The 18,211-nt window shown below is 40.0% G+C and overlaps 1 protein-coding gene across 1 annotated transcript in view; it reads right to left on the minus strand.

Moving 5' to 3' along the window:
• alpha-Man-IIa (alpha-mannosidase 2) overlaps window positions 1–18,211 on the minus strand; it is a 355,439-nt gene that overhangs the window by 141,784 nt on the left and 195,444 nt on the right. Inside the window, exon 11 of the mRNA XM_067139236.2 lies at window positions 9,582–9,767. Coding sequence (XP_066995337.2) covers window positions 9,582–9,767 — 186 coding nt within the window. The remainder of the gene's footprint in view (window positions 1–9,581; window positions 9,768–18,211) is intronic.

Consider the following 18,211-nt stretch of genomic DNA (forward strand, 5'->3'; position numbering starts at 1 on the left):
AAACTCCTTTCTTTCCTCCGCGTGATTTAACCATTCATACTCTGTCATGAATTCCGTATATGCTTCAGCAAGAATTGATTGCCTTGCAAAGCGTTTCTCAAGAAGATAAAAGTGATTGAGTGCAACCTGGAGGGACTCTCCAAGGTTACTCGGATCCTGCTTAAAGGGAAAACTGACAACAAATTGTCCAATTGCATCAAGTGATGTAGTTTCCTTGTAGAAAGAAGTTTTGAGATGATTCATGAACATGTAAAGGGGATGACTAATATCTACCAGCCAGGATGTAAAGTAAATGTGTTTTCTGTAAAACTGGCCAATCACCTGGCCTGGACCTACGATCATTCTTCACAATTTCATAGAACACTGCTGTAACTAACAAGATGTTAACATTTCCCGTGATATGAAATTCAGTATCAGCCAGCTGAATGTCCTCAGAAAGACTCCATTCTGATATGTCTATTTCCCTTGCAGGCAAGTAATTAGTTGTTTTACTTAATACCAAACAATGAATATCAGTATGAAACTCAGAAATCCTTGACTTAATTTACAATGTCACACAGTACTTTGAATGATGGCTAATTCCTCTTATTCCTTCAAATGGGATGAGACTTCTTGATCATCTTAAAGTCAACCTCTGAACTAATCGTTCAGTAATATAACTGGATTGGCTGCATGAATCAAGAAGACATTGTGCCTTATGTATTATTCCTCTTGAATCAAGAACATAAACAATTGCTGTTGCGAACAATACATGAATATTTCCTTGGTTCTTAAATGAGCAAAAACTTCCAGTTCTATTTTATGATGACCTAGCAATTTCATTGGCAGAATCATAGTGGGGTCGTGATTCAAGGGACCATCAACATAAACAGCATGTAGCAATGTATGGGGTTTCCTTTTACACATAGCTACCCTTACACTGGGGAAACTTGTGACCATTTACAAGGAGACAAATGAAGCACAGATTTTGACTTAAATTCTAAACGCTGTGATACAGATAATGGCTTAAACTTGTCACAGTAATATAAAACATGTGCCTGATTACAGTATTTACATTGTCTGTCAATGCTAACATAAGCTTAGCTAAGTTTGTGGGTTTGGTTAGGGATGAACTTATTAACTGGCTTCATCTTGGACTTATTTAACTTGAGTTCACACCGACTACCGTGAGGACCTGACACCTGGTTTCTAAGAATTGAATTAGATCCTTTCAGTCACAACTCTTTCTTGATGCAGAAAGTACCTTAAATTCCCTCTTAGTCCTACTATCAACATTATTTAGCATTAATTGTGTTAGCATCAATTCAAACAGAGAACCATCCAACTTGAGGGCTTCTAGTGCAATCTTATTACTTGCCACGTGTCTGGCTCCATGGCTAAATGGTTAGCGTGCTGGCCTTTGGTCACAGAGGTCCCGGGTTCGATTCCCGGCAGGGTCGGGAATTTTAACCATCATTGGTTAATTTCACTGTTACTGGGGCTGGGTGAATGTGTCGTCTTCATCATCATTTCATCCTCATCACGACGCGCAGGTCACCTACAGGTGTCAAATCGAAAGACCTGCACCTGGCGAGCCGAACATGTCCTCGGACACTCCTGGCACTAAAAGCCATACACCATTTCATTTCACTTGCCACGTGATTTAATAAGCACCTGAGCTTGGAAGACAAGTTTTCACTAACAGTTGGGGAGACAGTAGCTCATGAATATGTCTTACAGCTAGTAGTCTAGGGTTGTCATATCTACAAGTTATTAAATCCCAGGCAACAACAAAATTTTCATTTGAGATAGGAATATTCTGGACCAACTGTCTTGCCTTGGCCCTTAGGGCAGAAAATAAATAATCTAGTCCTTGAACCTCAGTAAGACATGGATTATTTATAACTAAACTTTCAAAGGTATCCTTGAAACTAATCCAATCCTTGAAGTCGCCAGAGAACTGAGGAATTTATATTTTTGGCAACTGTACACTACTGAGAATGCCGCCAACATTGTTTGACATTGTACTTGTGGGACAGCCTGCAATTTTAAAAGCCTGAACTGATCTAGTTAAAGATTTGAAATGACCTAGCACAGTATTGTACACATCTTGAAAATTGTCTCTACTGGTTGAATGGTCGTTTAGCATCATCATTGAATTCAAGATCTTGCTGTACTTTTTCGAAATTCTTTCTTACACCTGGTCGATTCCTCAATCTCTCCTCAACCTTAATGGCATCCCTTTCTGGATTATAGTTATTTTTAAATGTTTGCATACATGTTAGAAACACAATATAAATTCCTCTTTGCTTAACCAGGCCCTTAACACGTTCAGTGCAGATCACGCGCATCATGGAACGGGTGCTAGAAAATCTGAATTACAGGTTTCCTGCATGGTAAGAAAGACTCTCCTCCTCATCCCGCACATTGTGTAAGTCCAATCTACTAGCAGGTACATCCGCAGCCAGATTTGCGCATGTGTATTCTGTTTTCTGCGTATTTCCTCTCAACAGTTTTAGTCATACGACATCATTCCTTTTGGGATCTTTGAGTAGCAAGACAACTGCAATGTGAGGTAAGACACTGTATTTTCTGTTTATTATTACTTCAAGAGAATTACGAGTGATTCCACTTTTGAAATAAATTCCACTACCGTACTGCAATAAGTTCAGTGAAGTAATAAACTTGTAAATGTCATTTATTCTTGCATCGTCCGACTCGTTGGCTGAATGGTCAGCATACTGGCCTTTGGTTCAGAGGGTCCCGGGTTCAATTCCCGTCTGGGTCGGGGATTTTAACCTTAATTGGTTAATTCCAATGGCTCGGGGGGCTGGGTGTGTGTGGCGTATTCAACATTAGAAATCATCCTAGGTGGGGCCCTCATCTTCACAGACATGCAGGTCGCCTAATAGGCAGTCTACTAGAAAAAGACCTGCACCAGGCCCCTCCGGAGGCCATATGCCATTATTATTCTTGCATCATACTTATGAGTAATATGAAAGAACTTGTAGTAATCATTTTTGACTGCATCATGATGCTTATGTAATCATTTTATTTATATTTTGTTCTGATGGCCAACAATGCAGTTCCCTCAATATCACAAAGTGACCCAATAAACGGCGTGCTTCGACAGAAGAAATAACACCTCCCCATCTGGTTATTTTGCAATGATAAAGACACTGTGACATAAAATTGTATAACAGAGAAGTGTAAATATGAATATATTTCTGTTTGTAATCATACTTATGCATTTGTTTGTGATCTGCAGTAACTAATGCACAATAATCCATCAACATGCCTGGCACGTGATCTGCCTGATGACCAGTATTACCTCTGCATTTCAACCACTGTGCAGGTCACACACCAGGTGCGTGAGTGGGATAAATCCTTGAGTTCAATACAACTTGTTGTAACAACGTTCAAAAATTCAAATTATTAACAACTTTTAGAGAATTCCACGCAATTATCTTGCTCAGGTTGGTGAGTATGTCATGCTCTACAAATATGCAGTGAGCATGTTAACTGTGTTAGGATCCATGATAATAACAAAAGGAGCAAGGACTTAAAGCAGATGCTGATGACCCAGAACAGATATTTCCCATGTTGAATTCCAATCTGCTACGTGGTGGTACTGCACCGCTTCAGCGAATGTGAGATGGAGTCGGCCATGATGGTTATATTTACAATTTAATTCAATATTATGTGCAAAAAATACACACATTCTCCCTAACCATCACAATATTCAATGAAAAATATACACTGACTGAGCAAATGTCATGGGATAGCGGAGCACTGATGTGCAGGTGTGTTGTCTGCGCACCACACACCCCATGTGCCAGTGGCAGTTTTATAGGAGACCTTGTGAGCAGTGGCTGTGCATGTGACAGCTGTAACATGGAACGTCGTCGTGAGCTGACACCGTTTGAACGGGGTATGGTGGTCGGTGCCCGACGGATGGGAAGTGCAATTTCAGAATTGGTGTGGGAATTCGGCTTCACACAATCAACCGTGTCTAGGGTGTATCGTGAATGGTTGAATGTGGGTATCACAGTCCACAACAGACGAACGACCGGCCGTCCAGCCACCCTAGATGACCGTGACCGGCGACATCTGAGCCGGATTGTCAATAGTGACAGACGGGCAACCGTGCAACAAATCACGGCTCAATTCAACACAGGCCATGCTGGACACGTCTCCCAGTGGACAATCCGTAGGAACATGGGTTCTATAGGGTATGGGAGATGGTGCCGCACACGGGTGCCACTGTTAACCCAATGTCATCGGGCACAACGACGCGCATTTGGCGCCAGTCACCAGGGATGGATACTGGAACAATGGCATAACATGATATGGTCGGACGAATCACAATTTCAACTGCACCATGCCGATGGGAGGCACCGTGTATGGCGCAGACCACATGAAGCAATGGATCCCGCCTGCGTCGAAGGTGTGGTCCAGGGCGCTGGTGTCTCTGTTATGGTCTGGGCTGCATTTTCTTGATATGGAATGGGCCCCCTAGTTGTTCTGGAAGAGACTTTCAAAGGTACACGGTATGTTGAGCTGCTCGGAGACCATCTCCACCCATTTTTGGCCTTCCAGCGCCCAGACAGTTCTGCGGTGTTTTAGATGATAATGCGTTGCCACATCGCTTCCACGTTGCCCGGGAATGGTTCCAGGAATATGCAGCAGAGGTCCAACGACTGCCATGGCCACCCAGGAGCCCCGATATGAACCCTATCGAGCATATCTGGGATGTCCTGGAACGCAGGCTCCTTGCCATGGATCCTGCACCGACAAACAGACCAGCATTGGCAGCCGCTCTGCAAACGATTTGGTGTCAGCTGCGTCCAGAGGACTACCAGGGACTTGTCAACTCACTTCCACGGCATCCCACTGCAGTTCGCAGGGCCAGAGGAGGCCCCACACGCTCTTAGGTGACTATCCCATGACATTTGCTAAGTCAGTGTATATACACACAGTATATCCGCAGATATACGCAGAATATCCGATGAGTAAATGCTCGTCACATCGAAAGATTTACCAGTCACTAAAGTCATTCGCCACATGTTGCGAAGTGCGCCTTGAAATGAGCTATAGTTTGAATGATCTTAAACCAGTTTTTAATGTTCACGAAGTGAGCATGCAGATGAATGTTCTTACATCAAGCACTAACTGAATGTCTTCAATGTTAACGAAAGCAAGCACGAAGCTACTGAATGTTCTTAAATCATAAATTAACTAAAAACTAAAGTCTTCGGCCACTTTGATTAACACGACACTGATCATTCACCATGTGTTCCGCGAATATCAAGGTAACAGCTAGCCTGGAGGACCAGAAATGTTGGATATGACACTTAAACTTAGAAGCGTAGTGGAGTTCACCAACAAGCACTGATTCACCGGGTATTACCTGATTTATTCCTTAACCCTCTACTGCATGAATTATTTTTCGTTTGGTGAAGAAAATTTCAAGCTTTAATGTTCAACATACGCTCAGCGTATTAGATGTACCAGCAATTCTTAACTGGGGCTAATAGCTTAACACTCATATGTGATGTGGATTGCCATTGTTGAATATATATACGATTTTTCACGATTTTACGCTAAGCTTTTAACATTCAAAGACCGAACATTACTACCTACTGGCCATGGGTACGTACTGCAAGGCGCAAGTACAACTTGCAGAACCGTAGGTCGGTAATGTCTATGAGGTTGAGCCAGAGGTACTCCTGAAGCCTGTGGTAATGTGATGGGGATACATTCCCTGGGGTCATCAGCAACTTAGAAATCCGGAACTCCAAGTAGTGCAAAACTTTTCTGAGGTGTGTTTTATTATAATTCAAGTTTTTGTTTAAAGAGAACAAAGCAATTACAAATTAATGTGGGTGAAGTTACTATCTACAAACAATTAATTTTACTATCAAAGTGAAGACCTGGAATTACGTTAACATTAACCGTGAATTGTTAGCTACACCACACTAAAAGAATTAATGCAATACGAGACACATCGCACTCCTCTTGTGCTGCCAACTTTGAGCGGTTAGCGCAAGTGTGTGTATCTTTTTCGTTCACTCTCCTTCACTACCATGCGCGCTCACTATCTGTCTCTACTTTTCTCTCAAAGTACTACTCGCTACGTATGACTCACACAGTGTTTACATATCAGTCTTGTCTGACCACTCCATTTGGGTCCAGTCCTAGACCGAAAGTTTAATTTTGATGTCACAAGTAATTTCCCTGTGTTTTCCCTGTTTTTCCAGAAAATAGGTACCATAATTGAGAAGGAAAGTTATTTGAATTATATGTAGAAAATTATAACTTTATGATATTTTATTTCTTGAGAGGCAAACCATTCTCAATAATGAACACCATAATTCATACAATATATGTCATAATCAAGCATGATACAATTGCCAGAATGTTTCAAATTGTACTATACAAAGGTAAACTGTAAGGAAACATGGCTGAATGTACTTTACATACACTGGCTATGTGCTGATAGTGAGAGGAGCTATATCATGCTTGAACCATTGGAACCAAATTGCCAGATCGATGCTAAAAGTTGGGGAATGAAGCTATTTTGTAACATACACAAACAACACTCACTCTTTATGGTGGCAACGAAGAAAGAGTCCAATGATTCCATGGTTGGAAATTTCAGTTTGTAAATCAACAACTCGCACCATTTCACAATCATCAACAGAGATCTAAAAATTTTACACATCAAAAAGCAAATGTTTGAACATTAAGGAATTGATCGAGATTTACATCACAAAGCTAATCACATATATTTTTAAAAATTCTCCCTTAAATGGACTACTTAAATTCTGAACGACATTTCACACTTTTTGCATCAGGGCTTAATGAATCCCATAACATGTTACTTTCACTTAAATGTCTGGAATGTGGGTTAGGATATTCTTATTTGTAGTAAATTTATTCAGTGTATTAGCCACTCTAGACATCTCAGTAGGTTATTATTTATCACAAAAAATGATGATGATGATAATAATACTACAAGTACACTTCCGTGAATAGTATAGATATCACCAGAAAATGATCAAACGGAAAATTACCAGTAAACTAGCGAGCCCATTAAATGCTCATACAACAACCCCTATATAATTTTCAGAATAATAATAATAACAATAAACCAAACCCCGAAGAGCCATGGCCTACCAAGCGACTGCTGCTCAGCCCGAAGGGCTGCAGATTACGAGGTGTCGTGTGGCCAGAATGACGGATCCTCTCGGCCGTTATTCTTGGCTTTCAAGACCGGAATAATAATAATAATAATAATAATAATAATAATAATAATAATAATAATAATAATAATAATAATAATAATAATACAGCTGAAAGTACAATTCAAAGTAACCATTGGCATCATTGGAGCATGACGTAACAGAAAGTTACTGACAAAGTAGCCAGCTGGTCTCATGCCAATTACAGAGCATTACACCATCTTGCACTCTTTGTTGGACTAGCAAGGAGAGAGGAAGCACTACTGGAACACTTCATTAAGATAAGTTCTAACTTTCAAGTATTAAAGGGTATAAACAGGATTTAAACATAACTGTTTCTACATTTCTAAACATAATCAATTTTTATTTAAAAAAATAATCTTTTGATGTTCTTTTAAGAATGAAAGAAATCATTCTTTGTTTAATACTGTAGTGTGTTTTTTACAGGTATGTTATAGTGATATAGGTGTTATAATTAGTGCGTGAGGAGCCTCCGTGGCTCAGACGGCAGCGCGTTGACCTCTCACCGCTGGATACCGTGGTTCAAATCCCGGTCACTCCATGTGAGATTTGTGCTGGACAAAGCGGAGGCGGGACAGGTTTTTCTCCGGGTACTCCAGTTTTTCCTGTCATCTTTCATTCCAGCAACACTCTCCACTCTCATTTCACAGCATCAATCATTCATTAATAAATCACTTTGGGAGTGGCGACCTCATCGTACTAACAGCCTATATCTGCTTCATTCATTACATCCCTGACCCGGTCAATGACTGGAAAACAGGTCGTAGGTTTTCAATTAGTATGTGACAGACTGAAAAGCTTCAAAGGTACATTGAAAATTATTGGTTTGTCATCCCAAGTGAAAACTTTTGTCTATTTCTTTAATGACATTCATCTGAATGCAAGCCCATCTGAATATGTGCTCTTGAGCACGGCCCCTTTCTTTCAGACACTTGATGCAAACTGCTGACTCTTCCTTATACTACACCATCATCTTACGCACTCTGTTATTCTCTACAAAAAGTGGAGATGTGAATGGAAAATACATTCAAGTGGTTGGCATGAAATTCTCAAGTAACAAGAGGCTCTCCTTGCCAACTTCCTAGGACTCTGAACCATAGCCACTCATACCACTTTGATTTTTTTTCAGGTGAACAAAATCCGTCTGTTTTTTACTACTTGTTTAACGACGTATCGACACAGACAGGTCTTATGGCAACAATGGGATAGGAATGGGAAGGAAGGAACCATGGTCTCAATTTAGGTACAGACCCAGCACATCCCTGGTGTGATAATAGAAACACAGAATACCATTTTCAGGGTTGCCGACAGTGGGGTTTGAACCTACTACCTCTTGAATGCAAGCTGACAGCTACATGACCCTAACCATGTAGCCATTTGTTCAGTTGAATAAAATCCAGTGGCTGGAAGTCAACTCTCCAACACAGCACCATCAGTGACTTCAATCACTGAATCTGTCTTAAGTTATTTAGAGGAGCCCACTCTGTGTCACCGTATGCCTGGAACTGTCCCTCTCTACCTACATTGTTACAAGAAAATATAGTAAAACAAAAACCTTCACTTTCTGTTCAACAATCAAATATCCATTGCCTCATACCTCACAAAGCATAGCCTTCACTCTCACCAAATTCTGAAACCCTATGCCACCTAATGTAGTAGTTCTCCATGGAGAATATATTAATGAGTTATACTATGAAAACTGCATAAATTGTACGTTAATGGGATAATTAGATGATATATTATTCAATCTACCTATTGCTATTTCATAATAAATGCAGTAATTTTACATGTGTGCAAGGTACATGCTAGATGAAAGTGTACCATTTACACCCATCTCATTCTCATAAGTATATAGCTCTGATAGTATGGAAGCTGCTGAGGTGTTTATGGAACTGAATAATGGAATTCAGACAACAGCCTTGTTTGTAGATACTGTGAATGATGTTTGTAACTCATAGGGTATAGTCAGTGACAGAAGAAGTAGCAATCCATTTGACTTCTTACTTTACTCAATAAGTCTACTTGGAGTATTATTAGGAGTTATTCAGTGTTACCAAATGACAGCAAAATCTATGGGGATTAAACTAGTCTCTGAGTTGATGATTAAATAACAAGAACATTTCAAACACCAACCTGTTACTATACATACTCAAGATTGCAAGCATGAAAAGAAAACTCTAATCCAAGCAATACATTGAAAACCGGTTTAAATTCATATCAATATTAAAAACAACATTTTTGTACCATGAATAAAACAGAGGTGATATGAGTGCACACCATCTGCACTCAAATTCCAACACCCTGCAATACTTTTCATTCTATTTTTCAATAACTTACTTTTTGGCATAATCCTCAACGACATAATCTTTAGCTGTTCCTGTGATACCGTCATGGTGTTGGAACAGACTCAAGCTCTGACGAGCATCACTGAGAAGCTTTAGAAGTCCCGACTCTGGAGCTAGTAACCAGTCAGAAGACTCCTTCTTACTTCCCCAGGCGAGGCCAAATAATATTTCTGCTGACCTGTAAGAAAAACCAAAATACTGGTACTAAACAAGACAAATGATGCTAATAATATAAGTAGGTAAATAACCAAGATGTAAGACAAAAAGAAGGAACCAGGATTCACAACTTTCCCAGAGCTACTTTGAAAACTAACACTAGTTCCAAAATAAGGAAGTCTGTAGTTTTCCATGTCTCGATATAATCACAGCCACAGAAACTCCAATTTTACAAGGAATTGCAACCACAGGGACATGACTTTTCATTTCAAATATACACATGTTCGCTTTGGTGGGAAACCAGCACAACTTGAGTACGCGGCCACGTGGTTTGGGGCACATAGCTGTCGGCTTGCATTCGGGAGATAGTGGGTTCGAATCCCACTGTCGGCAGACCTGAAGATGGTTTTCTGTAGTCTCCCATTTTTACACCAGGCTGTATCTTAATTAAGGCATTGGCCGCTTCCTTCCCACTCCCAGCCCTTTCGTACCCCATCGGCGCTGTAAGACCTATGTGTGTCGGTGTGACGTACAGCAAATTCAAAAAAGAAACCAGTAATGAAGTTACTTGGCTATCATGCACTCACACACTAATCCCATCAAATCTATTTGCAGACAGCAGTGTATGAAGATGTGGAGACTGTCCTTATCCTTTTGTGTTTTCCTGTTTGTCCTCTCTTTTTTTTTTTTTTTTACTGCTGACCTGTCTTTGTGTCTGTCCTATTATGTGTTCATTTCAAGTTCCTAACTTTCTATGCACAACTTGATTAGTGGGGATGGCTGCCCTGTTGTACTTTTTATTAAAACAATAATCACCACCACCACTCTGGTTATAATTTACCTTTCTGATCACTGTTAACTTCCCTTACAACGACAATGTTGATAATCCAAACAAACACAAATTATGGTGCATCATCCCACTGTGGCCTTAGCTTGCTAAGATGAGTGTACTGAGGTAGATGGCCTGCAGATACTGAAGTGTCATGGGGACAGTGCAACAACATCCTTGCTTGGCTTTCTTACCAAGACTGACACCACCTGTGCATTGGGCAATTCTGGATTTGACCTATTTGCAACTTAAGATCGATTGCAGCACTTTAAAATTCACAGTTTGCACACAAAACTACTCTTCTTAAACTAACCTGTCATTATGTTCCAACCTATTGGGTGTTCCTTTTCATGTTTCTATCTTTATACGATTTAATATATATAATTACTGTTGACAGCAGCTTTCACTATACACAAGAGGCCACTTATCCTGTAATGATCAAAAAGGTAATTTATAACCAGACTGGCGGCGGCGGCGGCGGTGGCGGCGGCGGCGGCGGCGGCGGTGGCGGTGGCGGTGGTGGTGGTGATTGTTTTAATAGAAAGTACAACAGGACAACCATCCTCCACTAATCAAGTTGTGCATAGAAAGATAGGAACTTGAAATGAACACATAATAGGACAGACACAATGACAGGTCAGCAGTAAAAAAAAGAGAGGACAAACAGGAAAACACAAAAGGATAAGGACAGTCTCCACATCTTCATACACTGCTGTCTACAAATAGATAGGCTCTCTCCTCAGCAATACCAGTTTTTCTACACCCATTTCTTCTCAGCCTCTGACGAGCTCGTTCCTGCTTTCTGGCTTCATCAGGAGGGCAGGCTTCAACACTCATTGAGGGGCCATCTTGACAGATCATGTCTAGATATAGGAAGTGTGGGATAAGAAGAAAGCTGTTTAAACACAGGAAAAAGAAAGAGAAAAAAGGCAAAGATGAATACAGATGGTAAAAGACTAGGATGGCAGGACAACCACAAAAGAAGAAAAGGAACCAAACAGGTAATTATCAGAAAAGGAAAGGAACAGACTAGTGACCTGTCATTGTGTTTATCCTATTATGTGTTCCTACTCATTTTCCTGTCTTTCTAAAGATAACTCGAGTTGTCATTTGTTGTTTCTTTCTATTACTTAAAACCCCTTAGTCCTGTTCCCTGATACGGGGTCGGAGATGAGGTGAGATGAATTTACATAGTATGTTTGAGGAGCTGATGAAGATGAAATGAATGCTGGTGAATGAAATTGGGTATGGAGTTTAAAGGAATCAGCTGTGCCCTATGAATAGAAAATGTCTCACCATTTGCCTGGAAGTGAAAATGTGAAACCACAGAAAACCATTCTCAGGACATCCGTCAGTGGGACTCAAACTGACGCATCTCTGTCTAGATATAGGAAGTGTGGGATAAGAAGAAAGCTGTTTAAACACAGCCGTAAGACATCAACATGCGCGGCCACTCTGCTTGCTTATAACTAGTATAAGAAGAATATCACCAAATATGATGTCCAACTGAGGTCCACAACTTAGAAATGACCTACACTGTGAATGCTGTGTGTGTGGAATTTTTCTGAAGAAGGGTCCACATCTTTTATCAGTTAGTGACATTTTTCTTTCTCCAAATACTTGTGGTATTATTACATATTAATTTAATATACCAACTGTATATTACATACACTATCTAAAAGTATCTGGACACCACTGCACAATAGTAAACAACAAAAAATGACTCATCGTAACAGTGTAAAAGATCCAGGGAGGTTTGTATTGTTCTGTGTGACTACACAACAGCTAACGAGGGAAGGTCAGGGGAGCTTAATGACTTTCAACGTGGGGCAAGAAATCTGTAACGAACATTTCTAACATTATGAATGTACCCAAGCTGTCAGTAAAGTAACTGTGAAATGGAAACATGAAAGTATAACCACAGCACAACCTCGATCTGGTCAGCTACATTTACCGACACCCAGGGACCAATAAACAGTTAAACCCAATGATGACAAGAAAATAATTGGTTGTCTGTAGAAAGAATCACCAGAGAATTCCAAGGTGTTATCAAGTACAGCCAGACTCATTACTGTGCATCGGCGATTAAGAAGATTGCGTTCCACGGTCGAACAGATGCCTATAAACCAAATATTTCCACTCTTAATGAAAAGTGCCGCCTGGCGTGGTGTGAAAGGAGACACCACTGGACAATGGAACAGTGGAAATCAGTAATTTGGAGTGATGAATCATGTTATAAATTGTGGTGATTTGGGAATGGATAATGCCTGGAGAATGCTATTTTCCTGACTGTTTATTACCAACAGTGACGTTTGGAGGAGGTAGCATTACGGTATAGTGGTGTTTCTCATGGCATTGATTCGGCACTCTAGCAGGACTGAATCACTGTGAATGCAATGGGATATCAATACATTCTGAATGCTTTCATACTGCCGAGCACAGAAAATCAGTTCAGTGATGACCATTATTTATAGGCCACTAAGATGAAACACTCCAAGTCATAAAGTGGGCTCTGTAAGCCAATGGTTTGAGGATAATAATAATCCGCAACTGGACTGGCCTCCTTACAGTGCCAATCTAAACCCAATAGAACACATGTAGGATGAGTTAGAATGGCAGAAACCTGGCAGCACGTTAATGAGAGCTGTGCCATACAACCAAGGCCATACCATCATTCAACTTTTACTTCAACAACAATAACAGTGACAGTTTCAACAACAAAGCAGATGTTACAAAACAATGAAGGATGTTCCCCCAATTCCTCAGCTAATTGTTTTAACTGTAAATTGTATTAACATAGGTACTTTACAGGATTGTCAAGTTTGATACATGTTTTTTACCCTCCATCGACGGTTCAACTACGAATATTTTAACATTTTAACATGTTTCTTATATCCACAGTAACAAATCAGAACCTCACAGTATTCCTCAACTTCAAGTTTTTATGCATTATCTTAAAGCTCTGTTCAACATTGTACAAACGCACTGCAGTCATCTGTGACTTGAATCCTAGGACGTTTTGTAAATATTAATGTGTTTTATGTCATACAACCCACGTCAACCATTGTAAATATATTTAAAGGCAGATTTCATGTTGATTGTTGTTAAGATCCTTTGATTTATTTATTTACTGTGAACTGATGATGATTCCAAGGGAATCGAAACCGGTTTTCACTTAATAAGTATTATGTATTATATACTGTGTTGAAAGGTGGACCATCCCTCAATTAATTCCTATTATATAACCTGGCAGAAAGTCTCCCCAGCAGAGTCAGGGCTGCGATAAAGGCAAAAGGCGGACCAACATCACATTAATAGTGACTACTAGAGAATATATTACTAGCAAACTCTGCCTTCAAATTACAGTAAGTGCCCGGATACTTTTGATCAAAACCAAACATCATGAATCATCTGTCCCGAATTCTCCACCACTTATCTGAACACACAGTAAAATCATCTAGTTAGTAATGATGAAGTCAAAGTGTAAGAGGTCCCCTTGAAGAGAAAGATGCAATTAAACAATTAAATGAAAGAATATCAAGAAAAATGTATTCTCTTACTATTCAGATAAAAATATACTTTTGGGAGGGGGTTCACAGGTGAGATATATATAGTAACATTATTTAAGATGCAGTGAACATTTCAGAAGTGATGTATGACACTCCTGTGTTCAGAAGGTTACATTAAATTATAACAAAGTCATTTAAAAAAAAAAAATCATAACTGCCCAAACCATGTAATTGTAAGCACTTTCTTCTTTTTTCAGAGCATGAAAATTTTTAAACATGTTAACTACTTGAAAAATAAAAGAAAGCAGCAATAAACAAATGGTTGTAAGTACTGCATAACTGAATGGTGTTGTTTCCTTAGTTACTCTACTCCTTAGGAAATAGTAACACAATTAAGGCAGTATCATGTTGGGAACATTTTTGAAAGTGTTTCAGCAAGGATATCAAAATAACAATTTAAAAAAACTTTCATAAGAATGTTACATTTTCCTCATTTGTAGTGAAAAGAAGGAAAAAACATTAAAAAATTATTATTATTATTATTATTATTATTATTATTATTATTATTATTATTTATAATAATTTATTTATAATAATAATAATAATAATAATAATAATAATAATAATATAATAAATAATAATTTCAGTTTTCAGAGATGCCGAGGTGCCAGAAATTCGTCCCACATGATTTCCTTAATATGCCAGTAAATCTACCAACACAAGGCTGATCTAAGCACTCACAAATACCACTGGACTGAGCCAGGATGGAATCTGCCAAGTTGGGTTCAGAAAGCCAGCATTCTACTGTCTGAAATACTCAGCCCCGTTATTAAAAAATTAAATAACAATGTCAGTTTATTGCTGATTATTTCATACTGAATGAGTCTCAGGATATTACTGTTACTGCTCCAGCATGCACTCACCCTGGTGAGAAGCCAGAAATGAAGTAAGAATTAAGAGAAGACCTGCTACTAAATAGCAATCGCTCAATCTCATCACACCAAAAGGAAACATATAGGTGTGAAACTAAGTCATATATACTGTAGGTAGACAGGAGGGAAAAGAAAAGGAACACAAAATAGTATATCCATAAAGGCAGGTCAGCGTATGAAGTGGGAGCAACAGAAAGAGGAAACAAGGACAGACAAGAAAACACAAAAGGACAAGGACAATCCCAAGTCTTCATACACTGCCTTCAACATATAGATAGGCTCTCTCCTCACCAATCTCAGTTCTTCCACATTCAGTCTCTGATGAGCTTGTTTGTGCTTCCCAGCTTCATGAGAAGGGCGGGCATCAACACTCACTGGGGGGCAATTCTGACAGATCTTCAGTCTCGATACAGGATGTGTAAGGTAAGAAGAAACTATGCAAAGCATGACTAACTTACTGCGCCACTGTGATCGGCAACTGGCTGGAGGTTGGAAGAAAGTGAGAAGGCAACTTTCAAAAGATCCTGACTGAGGAATTCCCTCCACCTACTAATCCACATACTAGTGCCATTGAAGTACCCATCAAATAAATTAATGGTGTCCAAGCCAAAACTTGGCAGGTTCGATCCTAGCTCAGTTTGGTCGTATTTGAAGGTGCTCAAATACATACGCCTCATGTCGGTAGATTTACTAGCATGTAAAAGACCTCATGCAGAACAAAATTCCGGTCCCTCGGCGTCTCTGAAATCCATGAACAGTAGTTAGCTGGGTGTAAAAACCAATAACAGTATTATGATTGATTTACCAGAGACAACTGCCGACTGACTAGCAACAAAGCATCGCTATAACCATCTTCAAAAAGAAAGAAGAGAGGTCCAGCCATGTGTGCTAGTCAGTGCTGTATCCAACTTCTAAACCACGTGATGAAGACCTCTGAATGCATTCTGGACAAAATGATTTGTAAGGTTATCAAAACAACTAAGAATCAAGTAGAATTTGTGAAAAGCTCCAGCATAACTGAAAAAAATCCATGCTGCACAGCTCCTAGTTTAGCAGCACTGTGAGAAGAACTAACCTCTCTCCCTGGACCTGGAGAAAGCATCTATTTTTTTTTTTTGCTTGATGTCGCACCGACACAGATAGGTCTTATGGCGACGATGGGACGGGAAAGGCCTAGGAGTGGGAAGGGAGCAGCCGTGGCCTTAATTAAGGTACAGCCTGATGTGAAAATGGGAAACCACGGAAAACCATTTTCAGGGCTGCCGACAGTGGGGTTCGAACCTACTGTCTCCCGAATACTGGATACTGGCCACACTTAAGCGACTGCAGCCATCGAGCTCGGTAAGAGAAAGCATCTAATCATGTATTACAAGGCCTAATATGGCTAGCACTATGACAACACAGTGTCCCAGAGGAGTTCATGATTGGTAGGGCACAGTTCCTTTTGTACAGTGCCAAGAAACTATTTCCAAGCCACTGCAGGAGTGTCTCATAACTTCGGCATTGAAACCAGGGCTGGCCCAATTTCTTTATCCTTTTAAAGGTAGATCTACACCACCTGATACCTTGGACTCATCTGTATACTGATATGATATCATCACGCCAGTTTCTGGGAAATAAAAAGAACTCCAAATCCAAAAATGGAATTAATCGACATCCTGATGAAGCAGTGAAACACAATCTTGTTGGAGGCTGAGTAAAAATGGATGTAGAACTGGAATTGATGAGGAGAAAGCCCATGTATGCGAGGAAAGCAATACATGGAAATTAGGAGATCGTCGTCGTCCTTTTCTGTTTTCATATTTGTCCCTGGCATATCTCTCTCTCTCTCTCTCTCTCTCTCTCTCTCTCTCTCTCTCTCTCTCTCTCTCTCTCTCTCTCTCTCTCTCTCTCTCTCTCGTCATTATGCTTTTCCTACTGATGTACATAATCCCATCCCAGCTTCTGTCTTTCTATAAATGAAATTAGACTTATGCCAGAAGTGGTAATGATGAGATAAACAGCTCGAAGTGTTAGAACACACAATACATCATTGGAAGAATAAGATATTCAAATCCCTACTGTACTGCTCCGCATTCCTCAAGAAACTCTCATCAGCAAGTTTGTCTACCCCTTAGTCTCATTTCTTGATATGGGGTTAGGGATGAGGCAACATTAATTTATATGGGATGTTCTTTTAATGGCAGGATGCCCTTTGTGGCGACACTCTCAGTTGAAATCTCCCATCAGCAAGCAATTCTGTATCAAATAATCTTATAGCTGATTACAACTTGATTAATTGAAAATGAAAATCCACAGCCTGTTTCCAGTCATCGACCGGGTCAGGAATGGAATTAATGAAGCTCCCATCTAGCGGTGGGGATAGGAATTGTGCCGGCTGCCGAAGCCTGTCGCACTCCTCTGGGGCAATGATCAACGAGTGACAGATGAAATGACATGATATTGGAGAGTGTTGCTGGAATGAATTATGAGAGGGAAAACTGGAGTACCCGGAGAAAAACCTGTCTTGCCTCCGCTTTGTCCAGCACAAATTTCACATGGAGTGACCGGGATTTGAACCACGGGACCCAGCGGTGAGAGGCCGGCGTGCTGCCGCCTAAGCCACAGAGGCTTAGCTTGATTAATTATTACCCATTATTAGTTAATTCATATTTTGAATAATAATAATAATAATAATAATAATAATAATAATAATAATAATATTAATATTAATAATAACAACAACAACAACAACAACATGCTCATCTACATTCTTTTCTTCATCCAAAACAAGCTTGTTCAGGGCAAACAGGGTTCTTCCCCAATTCATATTATTTTTTGACCACTTCCCATTCATCACCAGGTACAACACAAGGCTCTATTGCCACATGCTACTCTGTGTTTTCTCAAACCCCTTTCACTTTTTATCATAATTTCACGGTGTTTAAGGAACAATTTCTGCATTTACCTTTTTATTTGCTAGTTGCTTCACGTCGCGCCGACACAGATAGGTCTTGTGGCGACGATGGGACAGGGAAGGCCTAGGAATGGGAAGGAAGCGGCTGTGGCCTTAATTAAGGTACAGCCCCAGCATTTGCCTGGTGTGAAAATGGGAAACCATGGAAAACCATATTCAGGGCTGCCGACAGTGGGTTTCGAACCCACTATCTCCCGGATGCAAGCTCACAGCTACGCGCTCCTAACTGCACGGCCAACT

Source organism: Anabrus simplex, chromosome 2 (genome assembly GCF_040414725.1).
Source record: "Anabrus simplex isolate iqAnaSimp1 chromosome 2, ASM4041472v1, whole genome shotgun sequence".
Classification (NCBI taxonomy): Eukaryota; Metazoa; Arthropoda; class Insecta; order Orthoptera; family Tettigoniidae; genus Anabrus; species Anabrus simplex.